This window comes from Aquarana catesbeiana, linkage group LG06, assembly GCF_042186555.1.
Source record: "Aquarana catesbeiana isolate 2022-GZ linkage group LG06, ASM4218655v1, whole genome shotgun sequence".
Taxonomy (NCBI): Eukaryota; Metazoa; Chordata; class Amphibia; order Anura; family Ranidae; genus Aquarana; species Aquarana catesbeiana.
In genome coordinates, this window is record NC_133329.1 from 295235006 (window position 1) to 295255125 (window position 20120).

General features: G+C 44.2%; 1 protein-coding gene across 1 annotated transcript in view; it reads right to left on the reverse strand.

Moving 5' to 3' along the window:
* Positions 1-20120, reverse strand: part of UBE2G2 (ubiquitin conjugating enzyme E2 G2) — a 145135-nt gene that overhangs the window by 52255 nt on the left and 72760 nt on the right. The window contains exon 2 of the mRNA XM_073633469.1: positions 5011-5046. Within this exon, the coding sequence (XP_073489570.1) occupies positions 5011-5046 (36 nt within the window). The remainder of the gene's footprint in view (positions 1-5010; positions 5047-20120) is intronic.

Genomic DNA, 20120 nt, shown 5'->3' on the forward strand with positions numbered 1-20120 from the left:
TTTGTAAGCTTCCAAGATGGCTTGCTTTATCCATCTAGCCAATGTGGCTTTAGATGCACTATTCCCCTTGTGAACTCCAGAAAAGAGGACAAACAAGGCATCAGTTTTCCTAAAGGTCTTCGTGACCTCAAGATAGACCAAGAGAATCCTTCTTACATCTAGAAAACTAAATTTTCTTTCTAAGTCGCCCTGTGGCGAACTACAAAAGGTTGGCAATACAATGTTTTGAGATTGGTGGAATGTACTTGCCACCTTGGGCAAAAAACCTGGATCGGTTCGTAACACAACTCGATCCTCAAAAATCGTGAGGAAGGGCTCCCTAACTGATAGGGCCTGCAACTCACTTACCCTACGAGCTGAGGTAACAGCTATAAGGAACACAGTTTTTAATGTAATTTAACTGACATACTTTCCAGAGGTTCAAACGGAAATTCTACCAGAGTTTGAAGTACTAGGGACAGATCCCACGTTGGACAACTTCTCACTACTACTGGCCTGGCCCTAGAGATAGATTTGTGGCTATAGTGGGATTTTCCAGGAGAGAAAACTGGAGGAACACACTAATAGCTGCCGCCTGTACCTTTAAGGTACTAACAGAAAGACCTTTGTCGACACCCTCTTGGAAAAATTCCAAAATAGACGGAATATCATGAGTTAATCTATCATTTTCAGATAACCATGAGTTAAACCTTTTCCAAACTTTGGAATATATGGCTCTAGTAACTGGCTTCCTGCAATTAACGAGAGTCCTGACTACTTTGTCAGAGAACCCATGGGCGCTCAGTATCTTTTCTTCAGATACCAGGCCGTCAAGTTTAAGGAAACCACCTGAGGGTGTGATACTGGACCCTGCAATAATAGGTCTTCCCTTTTCGGAAGACTCCACGGAGGCTCTGAAACCAGAGACTGTAGCAGGGAAAACCATGGCCTCTTGGGCCAAAACGGGGCAATTAGAATCAGATCTGTCTCTTCCAGCCGAAACTTCCGGAGGACTTCTGGAATCAGCCTGATTGGCGGAAAGGCATAACATAGGCCTGGAGGCCACGGGTTCACCAGAGCATCGATCCCCAAGACTTGGTCTGCCGGGTTCATGGAAAAAAATATCTCCGTCTTGCGGTTGTTTCGGTTTGCGAACAAATCCGCTACCGGATAACCCCATCTCTTGGTGAGGTCTGCAAAGACTTCGGGATGAAGGGACCAGTTGTCTCGGTCTATCCTGTGACGGCTGAGATAATCTGCCAGGCAATTGTTTTTCCCCTTCAGGTGTACAGCAGAAATGGAGGCTAGATTCCCCTCTGCCCATGAAAGGATCTCCTGGGCAATGGACTGAAGCCTCCAGCTTCTCGTGCCTCCCTGCTTGTTGATATACGCGACTGTCGCTATATTGTCTGACAGGATTTGGAGGTTGTGACCCCTGATCTCCATCTGAAAAGACTGGAGGGCTCTCTGGACTGCAAGCAGCTCTCTTTGATTGGATGAGGCCCTTGCCTCCTCTGGGGACCACTCTCCTTGTGCTACTGCATTGCTGAGGTGGGCCCCCCATCCCCAGGAACTCGCATCCGTGGTAATCCTTCGGGAAATGGGAAAGGACCATGGGAGACCTCCTGCTAGGTGCTGACCAGCTCTCCACCACCACAGGCTTCTTTTTATCCTGTCGGGAAGCCAGATCCTTGACTCCAGGGACCTTACGTCCCCGTCCCAGTTTCTTAAAAGAAACCTTTGTAACGGACGCTGACGGAGTCTCGCCCATGGTACTGCTGGAAAACATGAGGTCATAAGACCCACTGCCCTCGACACCTGTCTCAGAGAGACCGACTGGTTGGTCTGCAATGTTGACATAGTCTGGAACACTTTGGTAATCTTCTCCTGAGGAAGAAAAACTCTTTGGTTCACGGAGCAAAAATCGTAACCCAGATAAGTTACTTTCTGGGCCGGAATCAAGGACGATTTTTCTTTGTTTATTAGCCAGCCTAGGGACTGTAAGAAGTCCTGTACAGCCTGGAGATCTTCCAACAGCCTTTGGTATGATTTTGCCACTATCAGGAGGTCGTCTAAGTAAGGGATAACCGTTATTGCCTTTAATCTTAGAGGAGCCAGCACTTCCCCCAACACCTTCGTAAAGATGCGTGGGGCTGAGGAAAGACCGAAGGGGAGGGCCTGAAATTGAAAATGTCGGGTCCCCATACCCGTCTTCACTGCCGATCTCAAAAACTTTTGGAAGGCTGGATGGATAGGGATGTGAAGATAAGCATCCCTTAAGTCCAACGTGGCCATAAAGCAGTTTGGGTATAGTAGGTTTTTGATTGTAAAAACAGTCTCCATACGGAAATGCTTGTATCTGATGGACTTGTTTAAGGTCCGGAGATTCAGGATAAGTCGAAACTTTCCTGCTGGCTTTCTGACCACAAATACATGGGAATAGAATCCCTTGCCCCGCTCCGATCGAGGAACAGGAATCAGGACTTTTTGATCTAATACGTCTCCGATCTGGAGACCCAGAGCCCTTGCTTTCTCCCGATCTTGTGGAGGAAATGTGACCAACAAACGTTCTGGTGGTTGGTGAACAAACTCCAGCCTGTACCCGTTGGTCACTAGGTCCAGGATGAAGGGGCTCAGAGTGACTGCTGCCCACTGTGGGATGAAGGCCCTCAATCTCCCTCCCACCGGGGAACACAAGTCACTGCGGCTTGGCGGGCTGTTGAGGAGGGTTAAATAGCACTCCCCCTTTGCCTCTGCCTTTGTGCCCAGTCCAATGCTTTTTCGGCCTGCTGTCCTTTTCTCTATGATTCTGTTGCCTGTTTTGGCCACGAAAAAATTTTCTGGCTGTCTGAACTCTCTTTTTCTCTGGAAACGCCTTTTTCTTATCAGCCGTGCGTTCCAGTGCCTCCTGTAGACCTGGGCCAAATAAATGATCGCCAGTTAAAGGAAGGCCACAAAGGCGCAACTTGGAGGCCGAGTCCCCTGACCAGGTCTTAAGCCAAAGGCTTCTCCTGGCCGAGTTCACTAGAGCCGAAGTCATGGCTGACATTCTTACCGACTCAGCGGAAGAATCTGCCAAAAAACCCACTGCCTGAAATAGGAGAGGAAAAGACTTTAAAATTTGCTCTCTGGAGGTACCTGCTGACAGATGTGACTGAATCTGAGTCAACCAAACCTCCAGATTTCTGGCCACACAAGTGGAAGCCAAAGCTGGTTTCAGGTTTCCAACTGCTGAGTCCCAGGCTCTGTGGAGAAGGATATCCCCCCTCTTGTCCATCGGATCCTTAAGCGTACCCATATCATCAAACGCCAGGTCCGAGTTTTTTGAAACTTTTGAAAGAAGTGCGTCTAACTTGGGATTCTTATTCCATGGCTGCGCAGTGTCCTCATCAAAAGAAAACCTCCTTTTTAGGTTACTGGAGAAGAATGGTTTTCTCTCAGGATTATCCCATTCCAGTTTAATAGTATCAACCAAAGAACTATGAACTGGAAACACTCTTGATTTTCTCTTATGTAATCCTTTATACATAAGATCATGTTTGAATAACTGAACCTCTTCCTCTTTTAATTCAAGGGTAGTATAGATAGCCTTTAATAAGTCATCTACATCCTCAACAGATAACTTAAATCTTGAGCCTCGAGTGGATTCTCTATCTCTGGGCTCTGTATCTGACCCTGATTCTTCCAGAGAAGAACGGGTAGATCTGACCTCAGCCTCAGAGTCTTCACTCTCTGCCTGCTGCGGAGTGCTTACTGACGCCTTCAGTGAAGACGGACTCTCTTCTGGAGTCTGGAGCTTGTCAATAAGCGTTCTAAAGGAACTGAAGGTGGACGCAAGCTCATCCCTAACAGAAGTAAGCATCTTCTGGCAAGAGGCAACCGGGTCATCCTTTACTAGGCCTTCTATACAGGTGCGACAAACTGCTTTGCTCCATGAGGAGCTCAATTTGTTTGCGCAAACCGCACATTTCCTTTTAAGTGGCTGCGCTTGGGCCTTGTCCTGAGTCTTGGTCTGCAAAACAAAATAAATGACCCACAATGTAATTAAAGCCACACAATCACTCCGTAACACCACGTGCAGGAGGGAGGAAATGTGTCCCCTTACACCCACTACTACAGAGGGGGGAGGGGGAGGGAACACTCACAAGGATAGTAAGGTGGTGACAGAACACCCCAGGCTTACCTGTGAGGTGCTGGTGTTGGGAACTGCATCCGCTGCCTGTGCAGGTACTGCAGGAGGATCCATTCTGCCCCTCTTGGTCATCCACAGCCTGGCTGCTTAACACCAACAAAAACACCAGCAGCTAGCGTTCTCTGTTCGCGCCGTTTATGAAGACTGGAACCTCGTCTCCGGCGCCCGATGATGATGTCATATGCCCCGGAAGTAACCCTCTCCAGGCACTTCCTGTGGGCCAGCTTGGAGCGCAATAGCTCCGCCCCCTCGAACGCTGCGGCTTCCTCCATTCCTTGCTCAGATCAGCCAGGCTGTCGGCAGGGAAGGACAACCGAAGCTCAGCTGAGCTAGAGTGCAATGCACTGCGCTAGGGGCACGACCTCACACCGGTCCTGGCCCTCTCCAGGCACTGAGGACAGAGAACAGCAACACAGCCAACCTCCCCAGCGGTGCGCTGCTTCTGGCAGAGGAAGAGGTAAGTGATATGCCCCAGAAAAAAGGCCATACAAAGCCCCTGCTTATAAGGCCTATGGGAGCAGGTTCCATGAACATGTTACCCCCCGTCCGGAGGAAACACAAATAACTGACATGGGCCTGGAGGACCGCCCTTTTATCTGGTGGGGGTGACGTGTTTCCTGTCCTGGTAGGAGGAGCCCAAGGTCTCATGGGCTGTCCTGGAAGACGCTTGGAGAAAAAAGCCTACAAAAAGAAAACTATAGCCACTACACCTTAGAATTGATAAGCTGCAATATATACATTTTTGGTTTTGGGTGTAATACCACTTTAGGCATGGTAAACTTGGAAATACAACTTCTATGGATGAAGTCTTAAACATATGTTCAGCAATGAAGACTTACCTGCCACAATCCCTTCCGGTGGGTTTAATGTCAGCTCTGAAAATAAACATACAAATAGGTAAATTAGACCAGTGGTAATTCTTTGTTGACATGACAAGTAAAAAATAATTCTGAAAACTTTAGACTGGTGGCTTCAGATATTAATGAATTCAATCAGTCATTGTAAATTTGAATCTGAAGTGTCATTTTTTTTTTTAAAAGCACATATACCTAGCAATAATATGCAAAGCTTTAGTCTAATATACACAAAAATCAGAAAAACTATCTTTGAATTCTAGTATATTGGCTTTCATTTAAAAAAAGCCTTCAAAGCGACCCTGTCACAATATAAAAAACACAAAAAAAATTTCTTTGAAAAGAAGAAGATATTATACTTTCCGATTTTCAAGAGCTATAGTGCCTGGAAGAATCCTCTTTAGGCCCCTTGCAGACAGAGCGGACTCCACCAAGCGGATCCGCCTACTCAGCGGGGCATCTGTCCACGGATCCCTGCTGAGCAGGCGATTGAGTGTCCACTCCGTTATGCAGAGCGGACACAGACACAACCCGCTCTTCTCTATTGGGCCATTGAATAGAAATTGATTATTTGTCCGTTTGCATCTGACTGTCATCCGATCTGATGGACAGATGGGGAGGGAATACCCATTCATCTGTTTTTACTGGAGTGGACAGGATCGAATGATGGAGGGTGTCAGAAGACACATGTCCCCTGACATCAACTGCTCTATAGAGGTCTATGGATGGTCCGAATGGGTCCAACTAAAAAACTGACAGGCGGACTCGATCTGTCTATCACTGTGAAAGGGGCCTTACCTAGCACACTTCTCTGAATGTCATTTTCCTGGTCTCCCACTAAGCACTGTGGTTACTTCTGCCAGCCCCCTACATCGCTCCAGACACAGAGGACCCTTAGGGGGCAGGTGGGAGACCAGAAATCAAACCCTCCTGGAAGTGTCTCGGATGAAGAGGATTCTTCGGACAGCATAGCATAGATACAAATATCTAGACCACAGGTGGCAAACACAAGGCCCGTGGGCCGAATCCGGCCCGCCAGGACTTGTCATGTGGCCCACGCCACCTATTTGGTCTCCCATGCAACAAAAGTAAACATCCTCCATCACGCAAGCGGCGCCGGCTTTGTGTGAGCACATGCACGGCCAGACAATCTCCAAGTCAACATATCCCGCTCTCTCTCCTCAGTCCCTCTGGCAGAGCCAGCTGTTTCCGAGCTGAGCGCATGCACAGTTGGCCCGTCAGTGTCGGAGGTTCCTGGCAGCTCCAACTGCTATGTTTTTTTTTGTCTAGCGGGTTGCAGCCTGAGAGCAGGCTATTTGAGGACTTGCTGTAGTGTTGTGGTGCTGAACACAGAGATCCTCACACAGAGGGAGATACCAGAGCTGGGCCAGGTAGGAAAGAGCACAGATGTGAGAGTTTTTTTTGGGGGGGGGGGGTTGAGGGCTGCGGAGGCAGAGGTGGGAGGATGGAAGGAGAGTGGAGGGTGCAGAGGTCAGATGTTGTACACTGTGCATAGCATACTCCTGTACCCTGCACTCCGTACACAGCAAACTCCTGTACCTTGTACCCTGCACTCCATACACAGCAAACTCCTGTACCCTGCACTCCGTACGCAGCAAACTCCTGTACCTTGCACTCTGTACGCAGCAAGCTCCTGTACCCTGCACTCCGTACGCAGCAAGCTCCTGTACCCTGCACTCCGTACGCAGCAAACTCCTGTACTCTGCACTGCGTAAGCAGCAAGCTCCTGTACCCTGCACTGCGCACATAGCAAGCTCCTGTACCCTGCACTCCGTACGCAGCAAACTCCTGTACCCTGCACTCCGTAAGCAGCAAGCTCCTGTACCCTGCACTCCGTACGCAGCAAACTCCTGTACCCTGCACTCCGTACGCAGCAAACTCCTGTACCCTGCACTCCGTACGCAGCAAACTCCTGTACCCTGCACTCCGTACGCAGCAAACTCCTGTACCCTGCACTCCGTACGCAGCAAACTCCTGTACCCTGCACTCCGTACGCAGCAAACTCCTGTACCCTGCACTCCGTAAGCAGCAAACTCCTGTACCCTGCACTCCGTACCCAGCAAACTCCTATACCCTGCACTCCGTACACAGCAAGCTCCTGTACCCTGCATTCCGTACACAGCAAACTCCTGTACCCTGCACTCCATATGCAGCAAACTCCTATACCCTGCACTCTGTAAGCAGCAAACTCCTGTACCCTGCACTCCATAAGCAGCAAACTCCTATACCCTGCACTCCGTAAGCAGCAAACTCCTGTACCCTGCACTCCGTACGCAGCAAATTCCTGTACCCTGCACTCCGTAAGACCAGTAATAAACAAATGCAGTGTCAATTATTTATGATAATAAAGAGTGGACACATAGTCCTACAGATACAACCGGCCCTTTGAGGGCAACCATACTGCTGATGCGACCCCTGATGAATTTGAGTTTGACACCCCTCATCTAGACCATTTAAAGGACAGAGACGTGCCCTTTACAAAAGCTGGCCATAGATGATGGGATTTTCTTTCATTGCATTCAATTCCCCCATTAACACAGTCAGTGTTGATGGAGAAATCTTTCCCGTGGAGCTATTGTGTTCCCCTGGCAGGGGGGCTTGAGGAGCCGACCCGGCAAGGAGAATACAGTGATTATTGTTAGCGGCTGGATTGACTTGTGTACAATCAACCTGCCCGTACATGGTTCGAATCTCGGCTGGTCCCTGCTGAACAGGATGAGATTTGAACCATCATTGGCCGATTTAAAAGAACAGAAGGAAGCAGGCCCAGTGTAACAAAGGGATAAAAGAAAAACTTGGAAAACTGGCCTTTATTAAAACTCACATTCTACAGCTCACTCTATGTACACTCAAAACAAGTATTTAAAGTGGTATTAAAGTCTTTTTTTTTGCTAACAGGCGGGTTATTTTATGACAGAAGAGACCCTATCAGTATCTTCTGTCATAATTGCTTCCTCCCGTCTGTCAGCTATCACGTACTGTGAGCCGCGCATGCATACTCTGAGCCGCGTACTGCACCCAATCTGTGCCGTGGTGATGTGACTCCCATGCGCATGCACAGGTGTGACTTCATCATGGCTGAACAGACGTAACCTAGAAGGAAGGCTGGGTGCGAAGATGGAAGTGCCCGAGACCCGCAGGATCAGGGGCAGTGCATCACTGGAGGGCACATTAGGACAGGTAAGTCTGTCATAATGTGCTAATATGGGGAGCATGCTAGCAAATTATGATGTAACCCACCTCGGGGCCAATATATTTAAATAAAAAATATAAAAACCCTTTTCTACCACTTTATTATGTGTGGATGGTATTTAATATGATGGTTACAAAATAAAGAACATACAATACATCTCCTTGCCTATCATTTTTCTAATACACATCCCGCAGTTTATGGAAGCACAGAAAGAAGAATGTTGTCATAGGATGTCTCGCTTGATAATGAGCTGGCACAGAACACAGAAATTTCAAAGACTAGAGCCTACTCTCTTACCCACATCCCATTTATAATTACTATTTTGAAGTTGTGCCTTGTTTACATCTATTATTAGTAGAGGGGCTTTGTGCTCATGTGGTTTCTACCTTCAAACCTTTCCCCTGGATCTTTGAAGTTTGGAGATGTCGTGACTTAATAGCCAGAATACTAAAGAATGGATAAACTCATAAGACAAGCGATGGAGTCAGCTGTTTGTCACTCAGCTGCAGGACATAAGCGTCAGACCTCTGACTCAGAGGGTGCAATGCAACAAGGCTGGACAGTTACAAATGTAACCATGCTTATACCAGATGGAAGTCTTTAGATATAAAGCAGCAGCCCGTGACAGACAGCAAAAAAGACGGCTGACCTAAAAGTAACAATCAGTCTGAGTCAGGTCTTTAATTATAAGGGGCTACATTAGCAAATATATCCTCTCCTTTGTAAAAAAAACAAACCAAAAAACAAAAAAAACAACTTCTACAAGGGTAAATGGAGCCTTCCTCACTTATAACTATGTAGCTGTACAAACAATCTATAATATAAAAGAAAAACAAAAAAAGCAAGATAAAAGGATGCACAGAAGGACACAATAACCTATTTAAAAGATGTGGATAGTGTTTGTTTTACATATATCCTATTGGGCAAAAAATTACAACTGCAAAAATATTTTTCTTTTTGGTTTAGTCTGGTAATTATGAAATATCACTTATTTAAATGAGTGTTAAGCCAAAATTTCCTCAGCAATTTAAAAAGTGGGTAAAGATTAGAAACCCTCTTGGGTTTTTAGTCCCATTTGGAGCTCCACTGGAGTAATATACTCTCACTTGAGCTGGCCATAAAATAGTAGATTTTTACAATTTTTACAGTACGTTTGAATGTCTTTTGAAAGTACTTTAAAATGTAATTTGCTTTTAAGGTTCATTTTGGGAATTAATGTAATTTCCCGAAGGAAAACCGCACACACTTATTCCCTGTACACACGGTCGGACATTGATTGGACATTCCGACAACAAAATCCATGGATTTTTTCCGATGGATGTTGGCTCAAACTTGTCTTGCATACACACTGTCGCACAAAGTTGTTGAAAAATCCGATCGTTCTGAGCGCGGTGACGTAAAACACGTACGTCGGGACTATAATCGGGGCAGTAGCCAATAGCTTTCGCCTCTTAATTTATTCTGAGCGTGCGTGGAACTTTGTGCATCGGATCTGTGTACACACGATCTGAATTTAACCGATCGGATTTTGTCGGAAAATTTTATAGCCTGCTCTCAAACTTTGTGTGTCGGAAATTCCGACGGAAAAAGTCAGATGGAGCCCACACGTGATCGGAATTTCCGACAACACAATCCGATCACACTTTTTCCGTCAGAAAATCCGACCGTGTGTACAGGGCATTGCAAATCTGTTCAACATTTTCCATCCTGCTCCTTCGAATTTTCTTGTCACTGAAGTAAAAAACAAATGTTGTTTTAACCCAACTGATGATTCGAAAGTCAAACAATTGGTCCTGAAATTAAAGTGTTTGCAAGAAATACTACTAGTGTATGGCCAGCTTCACTGTCTTGCTGGTAACTGTTTAACCAGACAGGGAGTAAGGAAAAATCTGCAACGTAGATAAAAACAGAAACAAAAAATCTAAGAGAAATTAGGTGTCTAAAGCCACATACATACAATCGGATTTTCCGACATTGTGTGTTGACAGACTGTTGGCCTAAAATCCGACCTTTTGTACGCTCCATCGGACAATTGTGGTCGGATTTTCCACTGACAAATGTTGGATGGCAAGCTTATAAATGCATGCTCGGAATTAATGCTCACCAAACACAACATTAGCAGAAGGTACCCAAAGGGTGGCGCTAAAGAGCTGAAAAACCACGTGGTGCATCACTGCGTTTGTCTTTGTTGGTCGACAGTTGTGTGCGTTTCTATGCAAGACAAGTTCTTGGCCAATGCCCTTCGGACAAAAGTCCGACGCTTAGAGCTTTCAGAGTTCCACACACACACATATATATATATATACATACACACACACACAGTATCTCACAATGCTACGATGTAAAGTAGTGAGTGTACAGCTTGTATCACAGTGTAAGTTTGCTGTTCCCTCAAAATATCTCAACACACAGCCATTAATGTCTAAACCGCTGGCAACAAAAGTGAGTACACCCCTAAGTGAAAATGTCCAAATTGGGCCCAAAGTGTCAATATTTTGTGTGGCCACCATTATTTTCCAGCACTGCCTTAACCCTCTTGGGCATGGAGTTCACCAGAGCTTCACAGGTTGCCACTGGAGTCCTCTTCCACTCCTCCATGACGACATCACGGAACTGGTGGATGTTAACGACCTTGCGCTCCTCCACCTTCCATTTGAGGATGCCCCACAGATGCTCAATAGGATTTAGGTCTGGAGACATGCTTGGCCAGTCCATCATCTTAACCCTCAGCTTCTTTAGCAAGGCAGTGGTCATCTTGGAGGTGTGTTTGGAGTCATCATGTTGGAATACTGCCAAGGGAGGGAAGGGGATCATGCTCTGCTTCAGTATGTCACAGTAATCAATGCATTTTTAATCTCACTGATCACTGTGTAAATGTGAATGGTCCCAAAATAGCGCCAAAAGTGTCCGATCTGTCCGCCATAATGTCACAGTCACGATAAAAATTGCTGATCGCCGCCATTACCAGTAAAATAAAAATAGTAATAAAAATGACATAAAACTATCCCCTATTTTGTAGACGCTATAACTTTTGCGCAAACCAATCAATAAACGCTTATTGCAATTTTTTTTTACCAAAATGGAGGAAAAAAAAAAAGTTTTTTTTATATATTTTTTGGGGATATTTATTATAGCAAAAAGTAAAAAATATTGCGTTTTTTTCAGAATTGTCGCTCTTTTTTTGTTTATATATTCTTGAGCAAAACCTGTACCACTCTGTGTGTGATTTGAGGCTAGGACGGAGGTTCATCTTCCAGCAGAACAATGGCCCCAAACACACTGCTAAAGCAACACTTGACTGGTTTAAGGCCTAGTCAAAGCCCAGACCTCAATCCAATAGAAAATCTGTGGTCAGACTTAAAGATTGCTGTTCACAAGCACAAACAATCTAACTTGAAGGAGCTGGAGCAGTTTTGCAAGAAGGAATGGGCAAAAATCACAGTGGTAAGATGTGGCAAGCTCATAGAGACTTATCCAAAGCGACTTGAAGCTGTGATAGCCGCAAAAGGTGGCTCTACAAAGTATTGACTTTAGGGGGTGAATAGTTATGCACATTGACTTTTTCTGTTATTTTGTTCTATTTGTTGTTTGCTTCACAGTAAAAAAAAAAAAATCTTCAAAGTTGTGGGCATGTTCTGTAAATTAAATGATACAAATCCTCAAACAATCCATGTTAACTCCAGGTTGTGAGGCAACAAAACATGAAAAATGCCAAGGGGGGTGAATACTTTTGCAAGACAATGTATATATAGATATATATATATTTATACACACACATACACACACAAGGAATGTGTGAGCGCATTAGCCTGGGTTCACACTTGAGCACCACATTCCAATTCAAATCACATGCGATTCTGTGCAGTGCAATTTGAGCCCATTTATTTTGTGAGGACTCAATTTGCACCACACCACGCGAAAAAGGTGCAGGCATTTTTTTTTTCCGCACCGGAAACCGTGACACTCATGTGATCCGATTCTTGCAATCACGCTGCATTTTGCAACCTGTTTTGGGGCATCATTACTTTAACATTAACACCGGTGGAAGAACACATAAAGGGAGTGAGATTTCAATGCAGTGCGGGAAACGCTACAGCAATCATTAAAGTGCCTTGAAAAAGTATTCATACCCCTTGAAATTTTCTACATTTTGTCATGTTATAACCAAAAACCTGTATTTTAACTGTACCTGTAAATGTATTTTATTGGGATTTTATGTTATAGACCAACACAAAGTGGCACATATATGTGAAGTGGAAGGAAAATGATAAATGGTTTTCAAAATTTTTTACAAATAAATATGTGAAAAGTGTGGCGTGCATTTGTATTCAGCCCCCTTTACTCTGATACCCCTAACTAAAATCTAGTGGAACCAATTGCCTTCAAAAGTCACCCAATTAGTAAATAGAGTCCACCTGTGTGTAACTTAAATCTTAGTATAAATACAGCTATTCTGTGAAGCCCTCTGAGGTTTGTTAGAGAACCTTAGTGAACAAACAGCATCATGAAGGTCAATGAATATATCAGACAGGTCAGGGATAAAGTTGTTGAGAAGTTTATAGCAGGGTTAGGTTATGAAAAAATATCCCACGCTTTGACCATCTCAGGGAGCACTGTTCAATCCATAATCCGAAAATGGAAAGAGTATGGCACAACTGCAAACCTACCAAGACATGGCCGTCCACCTAAACTGACAGGCCGGTCAAATAGCGCATTAACCACTTACGGACCACCGCACGCTGATATATACGTCCTAACTTTGAAGAGGAATATCGTTGTTATGGCAGCAGCTAGCTGCCATAAGCTCGGTATCCTCTTCTTCGCCCGGCGGTCCGCTTTCCGATAAGAGTGGTCTCTGCGGCGGATTCGCCGCAAGATCCCTTTTATTGGTGGCGGGAGAGGGGCACCCCTCCCGCCGCACTCCAGTGCCCTCCGCCGCTTACCGGAGGCGATCTGATCTTTTCCCTTGCTGGGTATGGAGATGAGTGAGAGGAAGATGGCCCCCACCCGTCTCCACAACATTGCAGGGCGGAAGCGACGTCAAAACATCACTTCCGCCCATAGCTCTTAATGGGCCATTTTTTTATTATTCTTTTTTTAAATGACAATTTTTTTTTTTTTTTATTGCATTTTAGTGTAAATATGAGATCTGAGATCTTTTTGACCCCAGATCTCATATTTAAGAGGTCCTGTCATGCTTTTTTTCTATTACAAGGGATGTTTACATTCCTTGTAATAGGAATAAAAGTGACACATTTTTTTTTAAAAAGAACAGTGTAAAAATAAAAAAGAAAAGGTAAAATAAATAAGAAAAAAAAAATTTTAAACACACCCCGTCCCGCTGAGCTCACGTGCAGAAGTGAACGCATACGTGAGTAGCGCCCACATATGAAAGCGGTGTTCAAACCACACATGTGAGGTATCGCCGCGATCAGTAGAGCGAGAGTAATAATTATAGCACTAGACCTCCTCTGTAACTTACAACATGCAACCTGTAGAATTTTTTAAATGTCGCCTATGGAGATTTTTAAGGGTAAAAGTTTGTCACCATTCCACGAACGGGCGCAATTTTGAAGCGTGACATGTTGGGTTTCAATTTACTCGGCGTAACATTATCTTTTACTATATAAAAAAAAAAAAATTGGGCTAACTTTACTGTTGTCTTATTTTTTTAATTCAAAGAAGTGTATTTTTCCAAAAAAAAAGTGCGCTTGTAAGACCGCTGCGCAAATACTGTGTGACAGAAAGTATTGCAATGACCGCCATTTTATTCTCTGGGGTGTTAGAAAATGTATAATGTTTGGGGGTTCTAATAATTTTCTAGCAAAAAAATCTGTTTTTAACTTGTAAACAACAAATCTCAAAAAGAGGCTCGGTCCTTAAGTGGTTAATCAGAGAAGCAGCCGAGAGGCCCATGGTAACTCTGGAGGAGCTGGAGAGATCCACAGCTCAGGTGGGAGAATCTGTCCACAGGACATCAATTAGTCGTACACTCCACAAATCTGGCCTTTATGGTAGAGTGGAAAGAAGAAAGCCATTGTTGAAAGAAAGCCATAAGATGTCCCATTTGCAGTTTGTGAGAAGCCATGTTGGGGACACAGCAAACATGTGGAAAAACGTGCTCTGGTCAGATGAGACCAAAATTGAACTAAAAGCAAAACTATATGTGTGGCGGAAAACTAACACTGCACATCACCCTGAACACACATGCCCACCATGAAACATGATGGTGGCAGCAACTTGGAGGTTCACCTTCCAGCAGTACAATGACCCTAAACATACAGTCAGAGCTACAATGGAATGGTTTAGATCAAAGCAAATTCACGTGTTAGAATGGTCCAGACCTAAATCCAATTGAGAATCTGTGGTAAGACTTGAAAATTGCTGTTCACAGATGCTCCCCATCCAATCTGACAGAGCTTGAGCTATTTTGCAAAGAAGAATGGGCAAAAATGTCACTCTCTAGATATGCAAAGCTGGTATAATTACAGCGAAAGGTGGTTCTACAAAGTAATGACTCAGGGGGGCTGAATACAAATGCATGCTACACTTTTCATATATTTGTTAAAAAAAATTGAAAACCATTTATAATTTTCCTTCCACTTCACAATTATGTGCCACTTTGTGTTGGTCTATGATATAAAATCCCAATAAAAAACATTTACGTTTTTGTAACATGACAAAATGTGTAAAATTTTTAAGGATATGAATACTTTTTCCAAGGCACTGTATATAGAATGTTTATTGAAGATTCCAGAAGATGTGAGTTTATACATATTTCTTATGAATATATGATTTTATACGTATCTTATTAAATATTACTCTTTTAGGCTCGATTCACATCTATGCATGTTGCTTTTGAGTGTTTTTGGAGTTTTTTTCGTGTTGCTTGCCACGTTTTTGAGCAGTGTTTTTGCAGCGTTTTTACAGCGTTTTTGCGGTGTTCTTGCCGCGTTCCGCATATATTTTTTTTTTTACAGTCTTTTTTAAACTGTATACAATCTAAAAAAAAAATGGCAAAAACGCTGTAAAAACGCTGCACTTGCGTTTTTGATGCTGGTCCATTGAATTCTATTACATGCAAAATGCTGCATTTTGCATGAAAAAAAGTCCCTGACCCTTTCCAAAAACGCAGAGGTCCAAAAAGGCATTGATGTGAACATGTTCCATAGGAACCCATGTTAAAAAAATCCCATGCATTTCTGCAAAATGCATCAAAAAACGTGCTAGTGTGAATGGAGCCTAAAGGCATATGTTGACTATTAGCCCTTATGAAGAGGATGCAGATATGCAAAATGCATTGGTTCACCTGCAACCTTCATTAAACATTCCAACTATACTGTCCCTCCTAATAAAGTGGAGAGCTTGCATTCCTTTTGTTTTAACTTCATAAATAGAATTCCAGCAAGGCCTCTTGTCTTTTACCCTATTATAAAAAACAAGATTTTTGTACGCGCGGTAAAATCCTAACTTTGGAGTCCATTGAGGGACGCGGGGAGTCTTAATCCTTTGGGATGTACTGGTGATAAACACTGGCAACAAAAAATGTTAGCCAGCACAGGATAACCATTGTCCAAAATCAGCATAATTTAGTTTTTGGCAAAGTAGTATCAAGAGCATGATCATTAACACAGGGGGGTGGAATCTGTGTCCCTCAATGGACTTTATGGTATTCTTTTCTTTTATGTCCATTGAGGGACACAAAAAGTTCAAAAGGTAGTCATGCTGAAGAGGGTGGGCAACTTACCAAACAAAGGCTAACAAACCCAAGAAAACAGAAATTTGGGGACTACCCGCAACTCGAAAGAGACACCTGACTGACCTTACACCCAAAGCTGGTATTAGATGAGGTTTGAACACTGGCCTGGTAGCATTTAGAAAATTAAATCAAAAGACCAGGTGAAGTAAAGCATTGTAACTGTGAGAACAGTTGCTTGATGACAAAAAGACCAAGAAGCGCGCACAGAGACCATTAGCGCTGTCTGCCTGAGCCACTTGGAGAGGGTGGAACAAAGGATCAGAGCAACCATACAGGAACCACCCAGGATAACAAAAGGGAATTAGTCTTCCCCAGTGAACTAGTGGCTGCTCAAACCACAATTTATACAAATGGGAAAAACTGCCATTTGGTGAACTGGGGCAAAACAGGGGAACAGAAGAACAATGTCCACAAAAGCAGTTGCATCCTTAGGTAAGAAGGAAATTCTGTGTGTCAACCCATCTTATCCCTGTGCAGCATCCAGAGCGGGCTACCTGGACGCTGGTTCAAAACTCTACAATCGGTTCAAGCGGTGTTTTTTGAAGCACAGGGGACCAAATTCAGATCCCACCGAGTCATGGGGGAACAATCAGGGAAAGCTACATGGGAGACTTCTACTAAGTAGAAGCCCTTAAATCAAGAAGAGGCCAGTGGTACCTTCCCTATCTGTTAGCATCCAGGCAACTGAACCAGGATGATAAATCAGCCTTTAAGACTAGGATAACAAGAATATCCTCTATCCTGATCCAGTGAAGCAGATGAGAAAGAAAAATCAGGGTTTACTGATCCCATAGCGTCAACAGAGCAGTCACTGTTTCCACCAGAGGATCCATGAGACAAACCTTTTTTATTTGTTGTTGGACCTAAATGTCAAGAGATCCATATCCTGCATTTACTACCTGAGACACAGGTCCTGAAACATCTCTGGGTGTAGGGGCCACCCCTTCAGGTCCAGGCACTGTGGGCTGATGAAATCTGCCTACCAACTGTCCATGCCTGGGTAGACAAGGCAGGAATGTGAAGTTCTGCTTGCAAAAGATTGGGCTGATCTTCCAGCAGGATGGTCCAAAGCTACACAGGCAGCCAAATCACCTAAAGCTAAGGATTCTGATTAGGCAGACGAGACTTATCCGACAACAAAGTCCCCTGCACTGACATGGAGCCCAAAATTCTTCCCCAGCCCAATCACACTAGTATCCATTGTGAGGATCTTCCAAAAGGTGGGAGGGAGGGACTTCCCTGAATCCAGAGCTGAATTCCGTAGCAACAAGGCCAGTGACAACCTGGTCCTTATTGCCAAACTGCTCTGTCCAGGGATTCAAATGACTTTAGGGTGAGCTTTACTACTCTAGGACAGAAAGTTTGATACTGGCAGGATTGGCAAAAGAAAACAAAGGGGAAAAATCCTGAACAAATAAAAATGTAGCCAACACATCTAAGGCCTGGAAAACAGCATTATATTAAAGGAGTTGTAAAGGAAAAAGGTTTTTTTATCTGAATGCATTCAGATAAAAAGCCTTCTGTGTGTAGCAGATTCCCCAGCACCCCCTAATACTTGCCCTGAACCCCATTTCCATCCAGCGATGTCCACGATTCCCTTGGCCATCCGGGACTCTACTCCTGATTGGCTGGGGCACAGCCACGGCGCCATTGGCTCCCGTGGCTGTCAATCAAAGTCAGTTAGCCAATCAAGGGAGAGAAGGGGCGGGCCGAACAGCAACTGCGTGTCTGAATGGACATACGGAGCTGTAACTCAGCTTGCCCCCATAGCAAGCTGCTGGGCTGTGGGGGCACTCGACAGGAGGGAGGGGCCAGGAGAGCCGAAGAGGGACCCAAGAAGAGGAGGATCCAGGCTACTCTGTGCAAATCCACTGCAAAAGAGCAGGTATAACATGTTTGTTATTTAAAAAAATATTTAAAATTTTGTTATTTAAAAAAAAAAAACAAGACATTACAATCGCTTTAACATTTTGTTATTGGGTTTAGATAGATTAAGTGGGTATGGGGACTCTACATGCTTGAAAATGGCCCCCATGGGACGCCTCTTATCTCTTGACAGATTACACCACTCCTATGGTGCATTCCCCATGGACACCTGGCAAAATTACACCCACATGATTAATTAACACCTTTTGAATCCATGTGTAAGACTCTGGGGACCTCATCTCCTTTCACAAATGTATAAACACCTACTAGATAACCATTCCCAGATGACCCCCTACTTTATTTAAGAACGGGAACAGGAGCTGGGGCTAGAATTTACCCTCCACCAGCTACAACTGGTGTTAAACTATCTCATGTGTCCTCAATTAGCTCTAAGATCCAAGAATCGAGCTCTACATTTCTATCCCCCTGCTACAAAACGCCTTCACAATTGGCTAGGTTTTTCCCAGGTACCGACTGTGATTGTTGAAGAGGTTGTGCCCGGGAAGGTACCTTTATGCACTTATGGTGGCACTGCCCCGAGATTCAAATATTTTGGAGGGACATCTCACCCTGGATCCAAAAAAACGATGCTTAAACCAATACAATTTTCCCCTCTCCACTACCTGTTTCACGCTACCCTCTCCTCTCTTAAGTCCTACAAACATAGTGTTACCCCACACCTTTTGAATGAGGCCAAGTGCCTTATACCGATATTTTGGAAGCAAACCCACTGCCCCACCTTACAAGACTGGAGGCGAGAGGTGGACAGAGTCATGGAGGCAGAGAGATGGGTCTACACTGTTAAAAATAAACTTGAGAAATTTCATGACATCTGGTCTGGCTGGATGTATTATTCTATAGAACTGGAAAGGCCAGACTGTACTGACCCCTGACCGCAGTACCATTTATTGACTTCTGTTAGAGACTTTTCGATGACGCCATACTATTGCAACTATTTGACGATACATGCCCAGCAAGGCACTAAGTCGCATATCAACTGACCAAATATATAGACCTCCGGTCTTCTGATTATTTTTCATATTGTCTCTACAGTCTTATTTTTCCATAGAGTGATTTCAACCGTGTCCTTTTTTTTCGCTTCTCTCTACTTCTCCCCATTCCGTGCCCAGAACTCCATTTTATGCTTTGCTACAGGACATTAATCATTTTGTACCCTGTTAAAGGTATTGCATTATGCTGTAAATCATTTGACCTACCGGTGCCTACTAGTTTTGCACATAGACATCGTTCTTGCATGACTATTGGGTCCCCAAACAGTAATTTGTACACCTCTTTCTGCTGTTTAAAGCTCTGGATTGCTAGTGAATTGGCGATTGGATTTATGGACAGAAATTTTTTGTCTTTATCTACTGTAAACTTTTTTCCTTTCATTGATTGAAAATTATTTAAATAAAAAGAGATTATACAAAAAAAAAAAAAACAAAAGAAACACTGGCTAAAACAGTTTAGCAATGAAAGGGTCTTGAGAAGTTCTTCTAATCAATTGTCATTCTGCAACTACTCCTGCTATCCTTTATACAGGAAGGCAACTGCATTCACTGGATCTGCCAAACACCTTTGGCACCAATTACAACCTCAAGTCTTTTTGAGTATGATGCTACAAGCTTGGCACACCTATTTTGGGCAGTTTCTCCCATTCTTCTTTGCAGGACCTCTCAAGCTCCATCAGGTTGGATGGGGAGCGTCAGTGCACAGCCATTTTCAGATCTCTCCAGAGATGTTCAAATGGAAGACGAACCTTCGCCCCAGTCTGAGATTCAGAGCGCTCTGGAGCAGGTTTTTACCCCGGATGTCTCTGTACATTGCTGCATTAATCTTTCCTTTGATCCTGATTAGTCTCCCAGTATTTGGCACTGAAAAACATCCCCACAGTATGATGCTGCCACCACCATACTTCGCTGTAGGGATGGTATTGTCCAGGTGATTAGCGGTGCCTGGTTTTTCTCCAGACATTTCACCTGCCATTCAAGCCAAAGAGTTTAATCTTTGTTTCATCAGACCAGGGGATTTTGTTTCTCCGAGAGTCCTTCAGGTGCCTTTTGGCAAACTTAAGGCGGGCTGTCATGTGCCTTTTACTGAGGAGTGGTTTCCGTCTGGCCACTCTACCATACAGGCCTGATTGCTGCATATGGATGTCCTTCTGGAAGGTTCTCCTCTCTCCACAGAGAAACGCTG